At 46.4% G+C, this 15,618-nt stretch overlaps 1 protein-coding gene and 2 non-coding genes across 5 annotated transcripts; 1 reads left to right on the top strand and 2 right to left on the bottom strand.

Moving 5' to 3' along the window:
• Positions 1 to 2,414: 2,414 nt before the first annotated feature.
• On the bottom strand, positions 2,415 to 2,555 carry LOC142037489 (U4 spliceosomal RNA). The gene has a single exon (XR_012652396.1). It is a non-coding gene; the product is annotated as a U4 spliceosomal RNA (small nuclear RNA).
• A 446-nt stretch (positions 2,556 to 3,001) lies between these two features.
• LOC142037488 (U4 spliceosomal RNA) lies at positions 3,002 to 3,142 on the bottom strand. Its single transcript, XR_012652395.1, has one exon. It is a non-coding gene; the product is annotated as a U4 spliceosomal RNA (small nuclear RNA).
• Positions 3,143 to 5,222: 2,080 nt separating this feature from the next.
• SIRT4 (sirtuin 4) lies at positions 5,223 to 11,928 on the top strand. Of its 3 annotated transcripts, none has more exons than XM_075041776.1 (5): positions 5,223 to 5,270; positions 7,894 to 8,399; positions 9,047 to 9,341; positions 10,494 to 10,573; positions 11,146 to 11,928. In XM_075041776.1, the coding sequence occupies exons 2-5, from the start codon at positions 7,900 to 7,902 to the stop codon at positions 11,192 to 11,194; spliced, it is 924 nt and encodes a 307-aa protein (XP_074897877.1). In that variant the 5' UTR covers positions 5,223 to 5,270; positions 7,894 to 7,899; the 3' UTR covers positions 11,195 to 11,928. The 3 variants fall into 3 exon arrangements, with proteins under 3 accessions (XP_074897877.1, XP_074897876.1, XP_074897875.1); XM_075041775.1 differs by having other exon boundaries at positions 10,494 to 10,696; XM_075041774.1 differs by having other exon boundaries at positions 10,494 to 11,928.
• Positions 11,929 to 15,618: the final 3,690 nt, after the last annotated feature.

Here is a 15,618-nt window from a genome sequence, read left to right as displayed (position 1 = left end):
ACTGCTTAGTGGTATGGGCTCAAGCTAAACTCACCCAAACAACGTTCATCCTCTCCTGTCCTTCCTAATGCCCTGGAACTCCTGTTTTCTCATCATCTACCCACGCTCCGCCTCTGAAACTCTCACTCACAAACACCTGCTTGCTGCTCAAGCACCATTCTGATGCAGCTGCCAGCTGCTGGCAGAAGCAGCTGCAGTTCCCCAGTGATGGCCACCTCCAGCAAACTCTTTTCCACCAGAGCAGCGTACCCAAGGCGTGCCCAGAGGCTGCAGGGGGGGCTGAGGGGGACCTGATGCTGAGAGCACCTACATCCCTCATAACTGGTGCCGGATGGGAAGCGCTAGGGAATGGATGCAGGTAGCACAGCACAGGAATACACGGGGCTTCCTCTGACATTGTGCCCTGTGACTAAGACATGTTATGACTCGGCTTATCTTTCACAGAATGTGTGACAAGTTATTGCCCCCATTTACAGATAGGAAACAGGGCTGGGAGCTGGAAATAAAGTCAGACAATGAGTCAATATCAACCTAATGTTGGACTTCAGGACCTCCTGGCTCCACACAACCCAAGCGTTCAGAGTACTTGCTCAAGGCACCTTTCCCTCTAGTCAAAGCATCGTTTACCAGTTACGGACCAGCTTCATAGAAGGGTGGCTTAACCCACTGACCTCCACACACTTGAGACTCAGAGACTGGATGGATTAACTGTCCACCTGTCCCCTTCAGGGCTGTAATCGCAGACTGGCTGCCAAACAGAGGAGCAATCCAAGCTCATTTCATATCTCCTATGAAAAACACCGTTATTTACAGCAGACAAGCTATGTCAGAGAAGAACAGATATGAAGCTACACAGACTTGTAAGGCACATTTAGAGCTTACCTGTACACTTTCTAGTGAGTGACTTGAAACTGCAGAGCGATGAGAATGACTTCATTGCAGTGTGTGTCCTCTGTGCTGTGCCACAAGGACATCATAAAAGGGGATGTAGCTCTTTCTTCAGGTGAATACATAAAAGAAAAATTCAGGCAGAGCTTTAGGCTTAAGGCAATGGCAGTAAACCTCAACATGCAACTTCCCCATTCAGGGTCCAACTTCACACTTGTTGGAAGGATCTATTGCAGCAAAACGAACAAACTTGGTTTCTAGCATAAGATGTAGGACATGACTTTGCAATGCAGAATGAAAGCACCACACCAGTGTATTATCACAGACAATTTTGGCAGAAGAGATGAGAAACAAGTGATGAAACCAATACTCATCAACAGTTTATATGAATCAAGCAATTACATGGAGCATGTTACTATAAACTATGTATGCCTTTGGTATTTATTAGCATGGCTTATTCTGCCAAAGGGTTGCTTCAGGTTTTGATTTCAAATTGATATTGCTAGCAAGGAAGTACAAATGGGGGGACAAATGCCATCTATGAGGTTTCACTGTCACTCTATGGTCACTATTGTGTATAATACCCCAGCACAGCTGAATGTTACAAATAAACCCGATAAAGAGGGAACATTAATGTTCACTACTAAGTTTTCTACTCTGCCTAGTTATAGTTTAAAACAGCTGCCTAGCTCAGGGTCTTACCAGCAGGGTAGGAGCATCCGGATGGCACACAACCATACAAAGAAAAACTTCAGAGGTAACCTGTCAGGAGCATAAGCTACATCTAATTCATACAAAGTGACAGAGGGCAGCTGCTGCCAGCTCCAGCAGAGATTCAGCCCAGGGAGCTGGTGTGCAATGGTCACTAGTCTCCTTCCACAGGGTTTGCTTAGGTATTAAATAAGACAACAGCTGCAAATTAGAAACGGATGGTGAATAGGATTTTACATCAAACTGAGCAGCTGCTTTTTCCAGAGTAAAGGTTTGTGATTTCTTTGACAATAAGGAGACTTTTTTTTTTTTTTTTATAAAGCAAGTGATGCCAATGGATATACCTTAACAAATCCACACAAAATGGAGGTTACAGTACTGTGCACTGAAAGCTGTTCCCTAATAGGTTTTGGAGGACTTCTGGACCCAGTCAAACACGATGCAGACTTTCACTCCCCCTCACTTGCTCCAGAAATGCCAACCCTCTCCTCACTGCCTAAGCTACCTCCTGAGATGTCGTGCTCCTCAAGGGATCCTCCTCAGCGAGAGCTACACGAGCAACACTTCTCCGGCACTCCAGTCCTTCCACTTCCTCCTTCAGCAGCTTTGAAAGAAAAAGGCAAGAACCGAGCTTTTTTGTGTAAACGCGCCCTCAGTTTATTAAAACACGCTTTTGGCAGAATCTTGCGCCAGCAGCGAAAACAAAACTCCTTGCACCTTCCCGTAATAAACCTCTACCCGCAGAAGGTTTCCAAAACTACCACAAAACCCTGTTTCGTTTCCTTTTTTTATCTATTTTTCACACTAAAATTCAGTCTCCGTAGAGACTGTCAAAAATTGCCAATGCCGACTATATTTCAAGTCGTCATGGCGGGGTATTGGGAAAAGTTTTCAATTAGCAATAATCGCGCCTCGGATTAACCTCATTGGCTACGATACTGCCACTGCGCAAAGCTACCCCCGTTCTATCGCCGCCGCCGCCCCTCGCCCCGGGGCCGCCGCCGAGGTCGGGGCGACCCTCGCCGCACGACCGCACCCCCCTCCGTGCCTTCCCCGGTAGCGATTCCCACCCGCCACCGTGCCTCCCGCGCACCGCCGGGAGCGGGGCGCCCCGTTTTCCCCCCCCCTCCCCATCCGTACCGAGCGGCGGGGCGGCCGCGAAGCTTGCTGGGAAGGAGTATGCAAAGTAGGTCTGACGTCAGGGCGCGCATCTCTCTGTTGAATGAGGGGCTCCCCACTGACTCCGCGCCAACATCAGTCCATCCCGGGGACACCCCAGTCTGGGGACCCCCCCCCCAGCGCGCTGCGCCCCCGCCGAGCCGTTCCCCCCGGGTGTTCCCCGTTGCTTCAGACCCGGGGCTCCACGATCTCCTCTTTTCTGTTCTTAACCACGTAAAATCAGCCTCCGTAGAGGCTCTCAAAAATTGCCAATGCCGACTATATTTCAAGTCGTCATGGCGGGGTATTGGGAAAAGTTTTCAACTAGCAATAATCGCGCCTCGGATTAACCTCATTGGCTACGATACTGCCACTGCGCAAAGCTAAAGGACGCGTCCCCCTCCCGCCACCCCCCCCGCCGCCGCCCCGCCGCCGCGGTCAGAGCGCGCCGGCGCGCCGCCACGCGCCCCGCGCCGGCGCGCGCCCCCCCGCCCACACCCCGCTCCCCCGCTGGAGGCGGTGAGGGGCGGCGGGGGGGTTCACCGGGGAGGGCGGCAGGGAGGCGCGGCGGCGGGGCACGCGGGGGGTGTCGGGAGAGCGCTATGGTAATGAGCACCGGGGAAGGAAGGGGCTGCCCCGCCACCCAGGGACCGAGCCGGGGGTGGGGGTGGGGGGGGCGGTTAGCCAAAAATCGCCGTATCCCGACACGGGAGGTGGAGTATGGGGCGGCATGGCAGCCGCCCCCCCCCCCCCCCCCCGGGGTGAAACGGGCTTTGCCGGGCCCGGGCTGCCCTCGCCACCCCGATGGCACCAAAGCAGAGTCACCACCCAACGATTTGGAAACCCGTTTAAACGCTAAAAACAGGCACTAACAGCCTCACGGTCATTTAAGGCTCACGAAATTGCCACGGAGAGGATCACGCCCCACACCTCCGCCGGGCACGGGGGCGGCAGGGATGGGCAGGGTTGGCACCACGCAAGCAGGATGCGCTTCTTCTTCGTGGTCGCAAAATTACAAGCTGCTATGTACAGGCTCGGGCTCGTCTGGGCTTTGAAATAACTGTAAGAGAGAGGCAAGAAAAATGGATTAAAAATCCCTGCAATGTTTTGAACTAATTAGCAAGAGCAATTTGGAGAACGCATTTGAAAAGCTGTCCAAATTATTAGAAAGAGTCCATCCTTTGTAAAACAGGCGAGCATCTAGTACCAGGCTGCTACCTTGCAGCAGTCTGGACTTCCTCCTATTTATTTGTTCTCCAGAAAAATAAGACTCCTTTGGAGAAAAAAAAAACGAAACAAAAAAACACAACAGAAAAAAAAACTTATTGCCAAGCAATTCACACAGTTTATCATGCGATTATCGAGACCTATGTCTGCTCCAAGCAGAGAGGCACAATCAGTTCCTGCCAGGGAGCGCAGGGTAGGCAGCAAGCAGGTCAGCACAGCCCTGGGGTTGAAAACTAGCTGGGTGGTGTCAGCTCTGCAAAGCACCGCCGGCCACATTCACACAAGGACTCAAAAAAGTCCCCACGAGTAGCCACCCCTGCCCGCTTAGGAAGGAGGAGCTGCTGGATCAGCTGGAAAACGCTGGAAGAAATCCCTTCCGCTTAAAGAAGTGCTGAGGGGTAGCAGCAATTGGTGCGCCCAGCGAGCGCAGGAAGGAAGTGGTGAACGGCACTACTGGTACAAGCCCTTTGGGGGCAAAGAATTTAATCCTGAAGTGGCTTAGGGTGTCTGACTATGCCCTGGGAGAGGTCCAGCCAGATCAAAGAAACAACCGCCCTCTCATTTTTCATCCGTGCCTCCTCTGAAAGCTGAACACAGATCACTTGTGCCATGCTGACCTCTCGGGTTTTGTCCAGCCCCACTAACTGCAGCGCAATGGACCAGATTTTAATTATTTGTCCATCCTTGCTGCCACGGGCCTTTTCCACATCTATCTGCCAACACTTTTTGCTGTCATCTCAAGTGTGCTGAACTATGAACGTCAGGACTGCCAGACAGGTCCATCTCTCCTGGGGCCAAATGTAGGTACCAAAGGAGGAGTGCCAGAACAGAGCAAATGTATCAGCCCAACAATTTACATCTCAGGGAATTCCTGAGCTAGAAGAGATGTCTTTAACAGCCCTCAGCAGAATTTTCTTCCATTATTTGTTTAGTCACATTTTAAGCCTAAAGCCTGTTAGCGTCAGTGAAAAGAAAATGAATGCTTTTATAAGGACAAGCATCTACAATGCATTTTATCAAAGCTATTAGTTGCATTTGTATCGAATCAAATCTAATCTGATTTTATTCTTGTATGTTTCCTTGAGGGCAGCTATGAAGCTCTTAGCGTTTTCAATTTGACTTTATCAGGAGTGAGGAACTCCGGTTTTTTTTCTCCTTTGAAGCACGGGAATTGTAGTCTTTGTGCTTCGGGCTTGATTTCTTTGTGAACTACATTTCCCAGAAAACCCCTCCTCCGGCAGGCCAGCCCTTTCCTTCCGCAGTCGGGCACGGCAGCATTATGAAAGGTAAGTTTTCAGGCATTATTCACCATATCACTCTTATTTCGTTAGATGCGTTCGGTTCGGCTGTTACCCCCCACTCCCCACGTCATTATTACAGCAAAAGAGACTCGGGTGACGTGGCTGTCCCTCGGAATTTCTGGCGGCCTGTAACCATTTGTAGAACCTTGTTTATCTTCCACCTTGAACTTGTCCGGTCTCTTTCTGTGGAGCATCTTGGATGCGTGTTAAAAACAAACTTTAGCCTCGGATCTTGGTAGGTACGTTCAAAGAGTTTCCCCTACTACATATCGTAGTTATTTTTTAATCTGAGCATTTTCATTTTAAAAGCAGCTTTGCATTTCACAGGAAATAGTCTGTCCTTTGTAAGTTTTTCCTATTTCTACACTTCACAGCAGCTCTCAAATGTATCTGTTATTTTTGCTGCTGGGCCTACCATTGCCTTTTCTCTCTTGTGGGCCAACCCATATTATATCTCCATTTCATTCCCCCTCAGAATGTTTCCTTCTGAGAGATCTTTCGATGATAAGGGACAGGAATGGAGAGTTTTCATCAGTTAAAGCAATTTAAATACTGTCAAACTGGCTTAACAGCCTTTGGGGAGCATCATGACAGAAGTTATTATCAAAGCAAATTACAGTTTATTGGGAGACTTTGTCCCTTCTAATTAATTCACATAGAAAATTAAAGCTTTTCAGTGGGAATGCCCAACACAACTCCTGCTAAACAACAAGACAAAAATCATTGCAAACAGAATCTACTGCTTAGATTTAAAAAGTAATTCAGACTATGGAGGAAGTCCAGTCTTCCCTGTAATTCAACTGATGATGACGCAAAGCCTTGAGAACTGGAGATTAACTGAAACAAATCTACTCTTTGCCAACTAGCATCAGTTTAGTATCATGGTACTTACAGCTGAACACTGAAACTTTAAACGTATTCAAATATTGTGCTATTTACTGTAAGAACTGGTGCTGGAGGGGGACTGGGGACTTGAGGCAAAGCAATTTAGATGCAGCAGGAGCCTAAAAACCATCCAGGCACTGAAGCACAGGTCATCAAAAGTACTTAGATGCCAGCCTTTTAGATAAGTAAGCTCACCACTTGAATACCTCTGACTTTCTCAGAGCTGCCACAGATCTCACAAGCACTGCAAGTCTTCTATAGGCAGCATGTATGAAACTGCCCATGTGCTTTAACCATTTGACAGCTAACAAGCTGCACAGACCCCACCTTCAAACTACTGCCTGTAACACCTGAAAAGGATCTGCTCCAGCTGGCTGAGGACTCCCAGTGAGACCCAGTCCCTTAGCTGTCCTCCCAGTAATTTGTCAAGGTGAAGGCAGAAGTACGAGTGAGCATGACTCTGCATCCAGGTGTCCGACATTACCAAGCAAGCTTTAAGCACTCGACTATTTGGGGCCTGTTGCCATGACTCTTTAGAGATCATCCCTTTTTATCAGTAAATAAAGTCCTTCCTCCATCTTCCAGATCTCACACAAGGCCCCTTGCTAAGGGATATGTTGGGAGGGAGAAATACTGGTCAATTCTCAGTACTGTTTCTTTCAAAACTTTTTGTACTTTGTATGCAAAACCATAGAGAGGCCCAGAAAAAAATAGTTTTAAAATAGCAAAATGGAGAAAGGAGAACTGCAGACTGCTAGAAAGACCAAACAAAATCAAGGTCCAAACCAATCCACTCCCATCACAACAGGTCCTCCACACAATTCCAGGCTACTTGTCAGCAAAGCCATCCTGCCTGTCCCCAACAGGCCATGCCGTTCCTCCCTTAAAGCAGGATATCCCTCCCATTCCTACCTGCCAGGCAGTTGTTTCTGCCCTCCACACATTTGGGTGATTCCTTCTCCCACCCTGTTCCTGTTGGAGAAGCAAAGCAGTACCCCTCCACCTCTCCAGTGACTCTGAGGAGGTGGTACCCACAAAGGAGGAGGTGCCAGAGCATTTAGGCAGTGTCCTAACCATCTTCAGTCTCATTTCAAGGCCTGTTCTGCACCAGGCCTTTATAAAAAAAAAACCGGGAGTAACTCCAGTCAAGGCCTTTGTCTTGAAAAAGCAACATTTCAAGGTTGTTATTCTCTCCCTTCCCACAACACGTGCAAAGGATGGGTTAGATAGAAAGGACTGATTTGGAGAAGGCAGAATTTTAAAGAAAACAGAGCAAGGGTCTCTTTTGGGGAGGAACCAGCCAGACAGTGCCTCTGGAGTGGGGTGCTTGGCCTTCCTGCCATTTCTTCTCTGCCCTGTTGCACATACCTAGGAAAGATTCTGCATGCTCAGGTCTTTCTGGGCTCTTTACAAGTCCTCTTAGGCAGCCATCCTTCACACCGAGATAGAAGAGCAGGAATCCTGCAAGTCAAGGGTGCTAATTTTGTCCCCGCGCCTTGAGCAGTCCTCGGTGTTGCCCTCTGTCAAAGCAACATACAAACACTGTGCTTGGATGGTGGGCTTTAGTTAACATTTCCAAAATAACTTGTGTTTCTTTACTAAAAAGAAAAAAGAACAAAGCGTACTTATCAGCACCATTTTCCAGAGAATCCCAAGAAAATGGAATTACGGAGGTGCTCTTTGCTTTCTTTTACCTGCCATGTGTTCTGTTCTTGGCTTTTAGCTGAACATGTTCTCTGCCAGGAAGTTGTCTGGAGTTTGCAGAGCCATCAGATTCCATCATTTCAGATCCCATTCCGTATCCAGAATCTCTCCAAACTTGGCTTTCGTGCCAGCCTGTCTTCCCCCAGATCCCGTGGAAGTAGAGGAGCTGCAGCGCTTTGTTTCTAACTCCAAGAGGCTGTTTGTAATGACTGGAGCTGGAATCTCAACTGAATCGGGGATCCCAGATTACCGCTCTGAAGGTGTTGGGCTCTACGCCAGGACAGACAGACGGCCCATCCAGCATGCTGAGTTCGTTCGTAGTGCCAGTGCCCGGCAGCGGTACTGGGCAAGGAACTTTGTGGGGTGGCCCCAGTTCTCCTCCCACCAGCCAAACACAGCACACCTGGTACTAAGAGACTGGGAGAAGCTGGGGAAGCTGCACTGGCTGGTGACCCAGAATGTGGATGCCCTTCACACCAAAGCTGGGAGCCAGCGCATGACAGAATTGCACGGCTGCACGCACAGGTACTCTCCGTTGGTAGAGGGAGGATAGTTAATCCTCCGGTCTCTCATTCAGGGTGACTGACAAGCAGGTGCAGTGTTAGCTGCTGAGAAAGGAGGCAAAATGTCAATGCTATGTTCCTGGAGATGACATGCTCAAAGGTGGTGTTGGGCTGGTGTGGAAAAAAAGATCACAAAGCAGTGCTGTTCACAGCACTGCATTTAAGAAACGTGAACACCACTCCGTTTTTTTGAGCATTATTTGGATAATTTCCCTTGGAGCCTGCATCAGTCAGAATTTCCCCTTTCCTTGCTACAGCAAATATCTTCTTAGTGAAGAGGACAAGGGGATCCTGAGGATGCAAGGATTATCCAGGGCTAAGCAGAGTGTATAGTGCCAGAAGGGCTACCACAGCCTGGCTGTGATCACCCAAAGTTTCCAGATGAAAAAGCACAGCCTGAACTGGGAGAGAGGGTTCAAAGCGCTTCCTCCAGAGCATTCCTACAAAACAACAATCGGAGGTAGAAAGACAGCTCCCTGACCTGTACTATTTGGTGAATAAACATGGATAATGACGACAGACCTTCCGGGCCTTCTAAGGAAAAAGTTACAGACTCCAGATCTTCAGCTGACATGAAACTCTGCATTAAGATTTTGCTCTGAATTTCAGGGTTTTCTGCCTGGCCTGTGGAGACCAAATCTTGCGCTCTGAGCTTCAGGAGCGCTTTGAAGCTCTGAATCCTACCTGGAAAGCTGAAGCGTTTGGTGTGGCTCCAGATGGGGATGTCGTCCTGACGGATGAGCAGGTGCGTAATTTCCAAGTCCCAGCCTGCAGTAAATGTGGCGGAATCCTGAAGCCCGACGTGACATTCTTTGGAGACACGGTGAGCCGGGAAAAAGTGAATTTTGTGCACCAACGCCTGGCAGAATCAGACTCCATGCTGGTGGCAGGATCCTCTATGCAGGTAAGCAGGTCTTCCTCCCACACTGCATTCCTATTTCTGTGCTACTCTGCCTGCAACAATCCTTGGCCCCACAATTTAGGACTGCTATTTGCTTGTGGATCAAAACAGCCTCTTCAGAGCTTCTTTGTATTTTATTTTTACTGTGGTTGGAATCTGGCTTCACAGTTGGCCTGGTTAGCTTCCCTGGCACTCTATTGCCAGTCTACTTCATGCCGCTATAAATAACTCCATTCAGACCCCTCTCTGCTACCTCCTCCATCAGAATATAGTAAATTCACAATTGCCCATAAAGCCAAGATACCTGATACAATTCAGTCCTGAAGAGATCACCACCCCACATTTTTTTTGCTTGAATTTTTGAGCCTTTGGCAGCTTTCTAGGCCTCACAGCACACTGTGTGAAACACCAGATTTTAGGACCTCTAACTCCTAATTAAATTCTCAATAAGAGAGCAGAAATACCTCTGCTTGCTGCTTAGGATTGTCCTTTGTATCACAATGTGTTTTCTCCATTAGCCTCTTATCTGTAAGGTAAGGTAGTGTAGAAACCCCTGTTGTTTAACCCATAGAAGCTTTTGGACTAGAGTTTGTGTAAGAGAAATTTTTCCAGGAACAAGTTCTATTACATTAAAAAAAACTCCACTCTAACGCCTCCCAGAACAAGATAAAACCAAGGCTGCCTGATTGTGATTCTCTTGGCTTCAGGATATTGGAGACAAATTCCTTGAGCTTGCACTTCTTAAGCTTATAATCCTTTGTACAGGAATGATTGAAATGCCTTAGGTTCATTCTTGTACCTAAGCTGGGCCATGTGAGAATCATCAAAGTAGAAGCATTTAAGTACCTATGATAACTAATAAAAACTGCTGCAGAGATTTACTAAAAGACAAGGACATTTCCCTTCAATGTACTATGAAGTTTCGGTTTCTATGAAACTGCAAATCCTTCACTGACAGAGGTTAAAAGCTGTTCTTTTCTGTGCACTCCTGAAAGAAGACATTTCCTACCTGAATTCAGTGCAGTTGCCCAACAGAGCATGTACATACAGCCCCGTTTCCCACTGCTAACAGCAACTATTTTACTTCCTTACTCCTTTCTGTAGCTCTTCTTTTGCCTAAACTGCCAGTAATTTTGTCTTCTGGAATTCCTGCAGGTATACTCTGGTTACAGGTTTGCTCTTGCTGCCTGGGAGAAGAAGCTACCAATTGCGATCCTTAACATTGGGCCCACAAGGTTAGATCACTTTGCATCCTTAAAACTGAATTCCCGCTGTGGAGAGCTGCTGCCTTTGATTGTTGTACATGACCCAACAAGATGAGCTTCAGTAGCTATCAGGAGTAAACTTATTTCTACAAGGTGGGTACCTTCCCTAGTCAGTCGCCTTACAGGGTAAGAAGATGGGTTCCCATCAAATGCTGAGACTGAGATGTGCTGACTGAAAGTAAGTTCCCACAGTGTGCACCAAAACATGGCTGTAAATTTTCACCTGTAACTGGTGTGCTCTGATGGGCCATGATACTGTTTCCCATGATCATAAACAAAGAGCATACTAAGTGTTAATGCTCCCAGAAAACTGGGCAAGCCAGAAGACTCGGCAGTGTGGAGTTCCAATCCATTTCTCACAATCAGAAAACTACAGGGGATCATCTGCAGATTCAGAGAACCTGATCAACACTGCTGCCTTTGCAACTGACAATTCAAAACCTGTGCCTGGTTGAATTGATCCAGCTAATCGCAATCAAAACACTGCTGTTTAAAATAATCAATTCCACCTATAAAGCAGCTTCTTCCCTCCACTCCTGCAGGACTCGTCATCTCAAAAGGGTAAAACCTCAATCTAAGAGGCAGCTGTGAGATCCAATGCATGGCCCCTGATGACACCAGGAGAGGGCAGCAAGCCTCACATATGTCGACCTGACCAGTTCTCTCCATTGAAACCATCTCCACTTAACAGGAAACAGGGTGATGATGAAAAAAGTACTTTTCTGCCTTACTTTGCCATTGTAAACAGTCCCTTTTCTTTTCTGGGACAGGATAATCAGACTACCGTATCTGAGAACAAAATACCTTTCTTATAATTGTCCCCAGAGAAGAATGAGGGACAGGGATTTTAACCAAGTAACTTAAGGCTATAGCACAGCAGGGCAATGTGGAAAACCACGGTAACTGCTGGAAGATCCAATACCACTAGCAGGCAACTGTGCAGTGTGCAAAGAGGAAAAGGAGGCAAGAGGAACTGCTGTCGTCATTTAAAAAAAAAAAAAAAGGGGGTGTGTGTCAAAATAGAAGCTGAACAAGAGCACTGCTCTTATAGGAGATTATTTGAAAGCACAGACTATAAGGGTGACGTCTTCCAGCAAGGAGAGAAAGTCAGCATTTCTCTCAACTGTCAGTTGACAAGCTAAACTGCTTACTATCTGAACCCTTTAAAAATTATATATTGTTGAGATGCCAGAGGAGTTACTTTAAGCTAATCTGAACAGCACTGCTTTCAGCGTGGCTGTTACATTTTCCAGAATGTGTTTTTTGAAGATGTTATTTAATTAATGAATAGCTAAGTAGTGAATTAAAATTGTTTACAAGATTTATACTATTTGCATTGTAATTTCCTCTCCCTCCTATGATTTATTTAAGTACAGTCTCAATAGCCAGTTTAGATTCATTTTCCATTCCAAAAATGCAGGATGTAATTACTAACAGCTGATGAATTAAGAGAGAAATACAATTTAATCTGTACAATAGGTCTCCCTCAGGAGGTAATCTCAAGCTATTAATAGATGTAATTTTCCACACTCCAAACAGGAGATCCATCACTACTGGGTGTAACCATTTATTTGTTGATCTTTAGGGTGGTAACGTAAGCCATATTAAACCATTTCTGGAGTAAAAGACAGAATCTTGCCCAGACTAGAACACTAAATTTTTGACCCAACCGTCTGCATGAATCTACTGCTCTCCTTCTGGCTATGAGGGAGATTAATTGTTGTGGTCTTTCCAATGCCTCAGTCCTACTCTTCACATAACATGTCCTGTATTAATATTTTGACAAGAACTGTAACAAGCAGTTGGAAGCAAGGATGCCAGAGTCATCTGCTAAAAGGTCAAGCAGCAAAGCAAGGACAACTGACTACATGATGCAAAGTTCTTTTCCACTTTGTTGTTGATTCAAATCCATGTCAGGCAGGAGCAAGTAAAGCACAGAACCTAAGGGATACTTAGGCACCCAATTTCTGCAGAAGGTAGGGGGAATTAAGATATTTAATGCATTTCAAGATTTGGCTATTATGGATCAGAGGAGAGATGGCTTCACTTAGAAGCCAAGCGAGATAAGTTCAGGACCCCTACCTGCATTCTGCTCTCATTTGATGGACATCCCACTTTCCTGTGAGTTAGGTATCTGGTGTTTGGTAGTGAAGAAAGCTCACAGATGTCTCTCCATCTTTAGCATAGTACAGCTGTCCTGCTAACCAAAGCTTTTGCAGAAACCATTGCTAAGGCATAGCAGACTCTCCACACACAGCCAGGGAGCTTGCACAGTGTTTATTCACATAGGTTCTTCCATGGAAGAAGAGACATTTATGCCTCCTTAGCAGAGGAACTGGGGCTGGCTTTCTCAGTATCGGTGTCATCTTCTGCACCAACTTGGAACTTGTATGACATAGGTGTGTTAAAAACAGAGGCTGCAGGTTTAGTGCCAGTAGAGCCAGCATTTTGAGAAGTTGTGGGAGCATTGCCAAGAAGCCTAAAACAAGAAAACATTTCCAGTGAGAACTTGGCATTAGCAATGTGACTAAACCTCCCACATCTATCCCTGTCTCTTCTCCAGTTCAGCAGCTGAGCCTGTGGGACAGGAGTCAGGGTGTCTCTTCAGTATCACTAATAAATGAGTCATGTTACCCTGACCCTCCACTGATTACACTATATACTTGTAAGTCACTAAGACAATGACTTACAGTAAGTGAACATTACAGTAAATTTCCTGTGTGTGGTTTATTACTATATGTTAATGAGTACATATACAACAAGTATATGAGGCTGAGACAGAGGAGTTCCCTTTTTTTTTTTCTGCTAAGCTAATCCAGCACTACTAAAATTGACTTCTTTTAGAGCAGGATCAGAGCACTTCACCTCTTAGCATGTTCCCCAGGACACCACTGAGAAGTAAGTTCACTCAACTGAGAAATGCCAGAGAAAGCCTAAAGTTCCTACACCAAAAGCCAGATCTGCATCACTCTAATGCTGATTGACACCTTCCCCTTTCACTCCTTGGGGACTGTTTTTGTGGGAAGATGCAATGCAGAGAGATAACAGCTATCAGAAGGTAACGATGTCATTGCAGGTAGCTAGCAAAGACCTACCCTGAGATGTTCGTGTTTGTCAGCTTACTGATGTAGTTACCAGCCTGGAGGGAGTTACAAAAACCTCCAGGGTTGAGCACTATAGGATGTTAATTAGCCATGCTGTGGGAAAACAACAAACTCAGTAAAAGAACTGACCTAGTGTTCAGTTTTATTCTCTCAGCCTATGCAGAATTTGCAAGGGAGGAGGATTTTAAAAGGGGGAGAAATATTGTTCCTAAAAGACTAAACAAAAGGATGGTAATCTTTGTGTTACTGGCTGAAACTAACAGAAAAAGAGTGTTACAGAGCCTGAGCAGTGTTCTCTTCCCCCATCACCAGGAAGGAAACACAGATCCTTTCTATCTACCTTGTCTGCTTTAAGCCAGCCTTATCCTCCACATGATTCAATCCTCTCCTACCTTTTCTGGCCTACTGTTGTTAGACCAGTCCACCAGTATTTTACATCAGGCCTTGAAGTTGTAGCTCTGTCCACCTATGTGTGGCAAAAGTACACATCAGACAACAGCACAAGGACGGGTTTTTTACCATGAAATTAGCTGAATCAACAGCTTATGCTCTTCCCTTTTTCTTACAGCTGTTCCTACTGGGACAAGCTCCTGAGGTCTGGATATTAAGAGTGTCTTACAATAGATTTTTCTGCCACTCCTCTAAAAGTGGGGTTGGAGTTACCCAAAGCAAACAAAAACTACTTCCTATGTGGCAAGTCTTGTCTTTGTTTCTGGGCAAATTCTCAGAGCAAACTTTGTAATTGAGTCCTGCAGCCTGGGAAAGATATTTCACATACTGTGCTCCAGTGAGGGCAGCACAGACTGCAGATGGCCTGGAGGACTTGTGCCTGGTGGGTATGGTGTTAAGTGCAGCCTCCCATATCTTACAGTCAGATTGCTCCTACTGACAAACATGCTTACTCACGACTTCTGGAAAAGGACCAAAGACCCTGGGCATGGTGAACTTGGGAGATTCAGGAACCTTGGAGTGAAGGTGACTAAATCCACCTTCTAGAGTGTGCTTCTTCCCCCGTGGCTGCCTTGGATGTTGCCCTTTCCCAGTCTTTGCAGCTGTGAGTACGAAAAAAAAAAGTATTTCAAATCAGTGCCACCTTACTGGTTTCCTCAGTCTATTCATTCAAAACCTGGGGCTTGGGCAGGACAGATGGAGTCTTCCTCTAACATAACCTGTCCTGGGGCAGCCCCAGGTAAACAGCAACTGAAAGCTACAGTTCTAGGAGGCTGTCTAGAGTTAATGGGAAAGGAATGAGGAGGGTGTCAGCCAAATGCCTGAAGTCAGAGTTTATCACTACTCCCAGCCATTTTCTGTGGTGTCTCAGTGCAGGGGTTTTGAGATCTGAATTAACTTGGCCTTAGCAATTGTGGTTTTGGACTACAGAAAAGATAATAGTGGTGAGAGAGTACATTTACGATAGAGGACTTTGCCTCTCCAGTCCTACTGGTCTGGCCATTTTCATCACCAACAGATACTGTGAAAATACCTTTCAGATGCCACATTCCTCCTGGCTGATGCTTGCTTTCTGTAGGGACAGGAAATTCTGGTACATGGGCTGTTAAACAGCTTTGATTTGTTTGGTTGGAGCCTTAAGAAAGAGGTGGATGATGCATTTGGAATAACACCACAAAGGAGGAAAAAGATTATGGGCTCCTATCGTATTGGTTCTGTGAGCTTTTCTAACTGCAAGGGTGCCCAACAGGGGCTGCACAGCTGAGTGCTCTGTCACCTATGCACCCAGGTCCTGATAGATACAGGAAATCAAGCAGGGGACACAGAGGGACAATAAGAAATTCATACCCACTCACCTCAAAAGAGCAATTGGGCAAGCAGGTAACAATTACTAAGGCTAAAAATAAGAGAGGAGGGAAAAAAAAAAAAGGAAAAAGCATTTTGTGTTAGAGGGCCTCATGA

This window comes from Buteo buteo, chromosome 11, assembly GCF_964188355.1.
Source record: "Buteo buteo chromosome 11, bButBut1.hap1.1, whole genome shotgun sequence".
Classification (NCBI taxonomy): domain Eukaryota; kingdom Metazoa; phylum Chordata; class Aves; order Accipitriformes; family Accipitridae; genus Buteo; species Buteo buteo.
The sequence above is the reverse complement of the archived record's forward strand: the minus strand, read 5'-3'. Positions and strand labels throughout refer to the sequence as shown.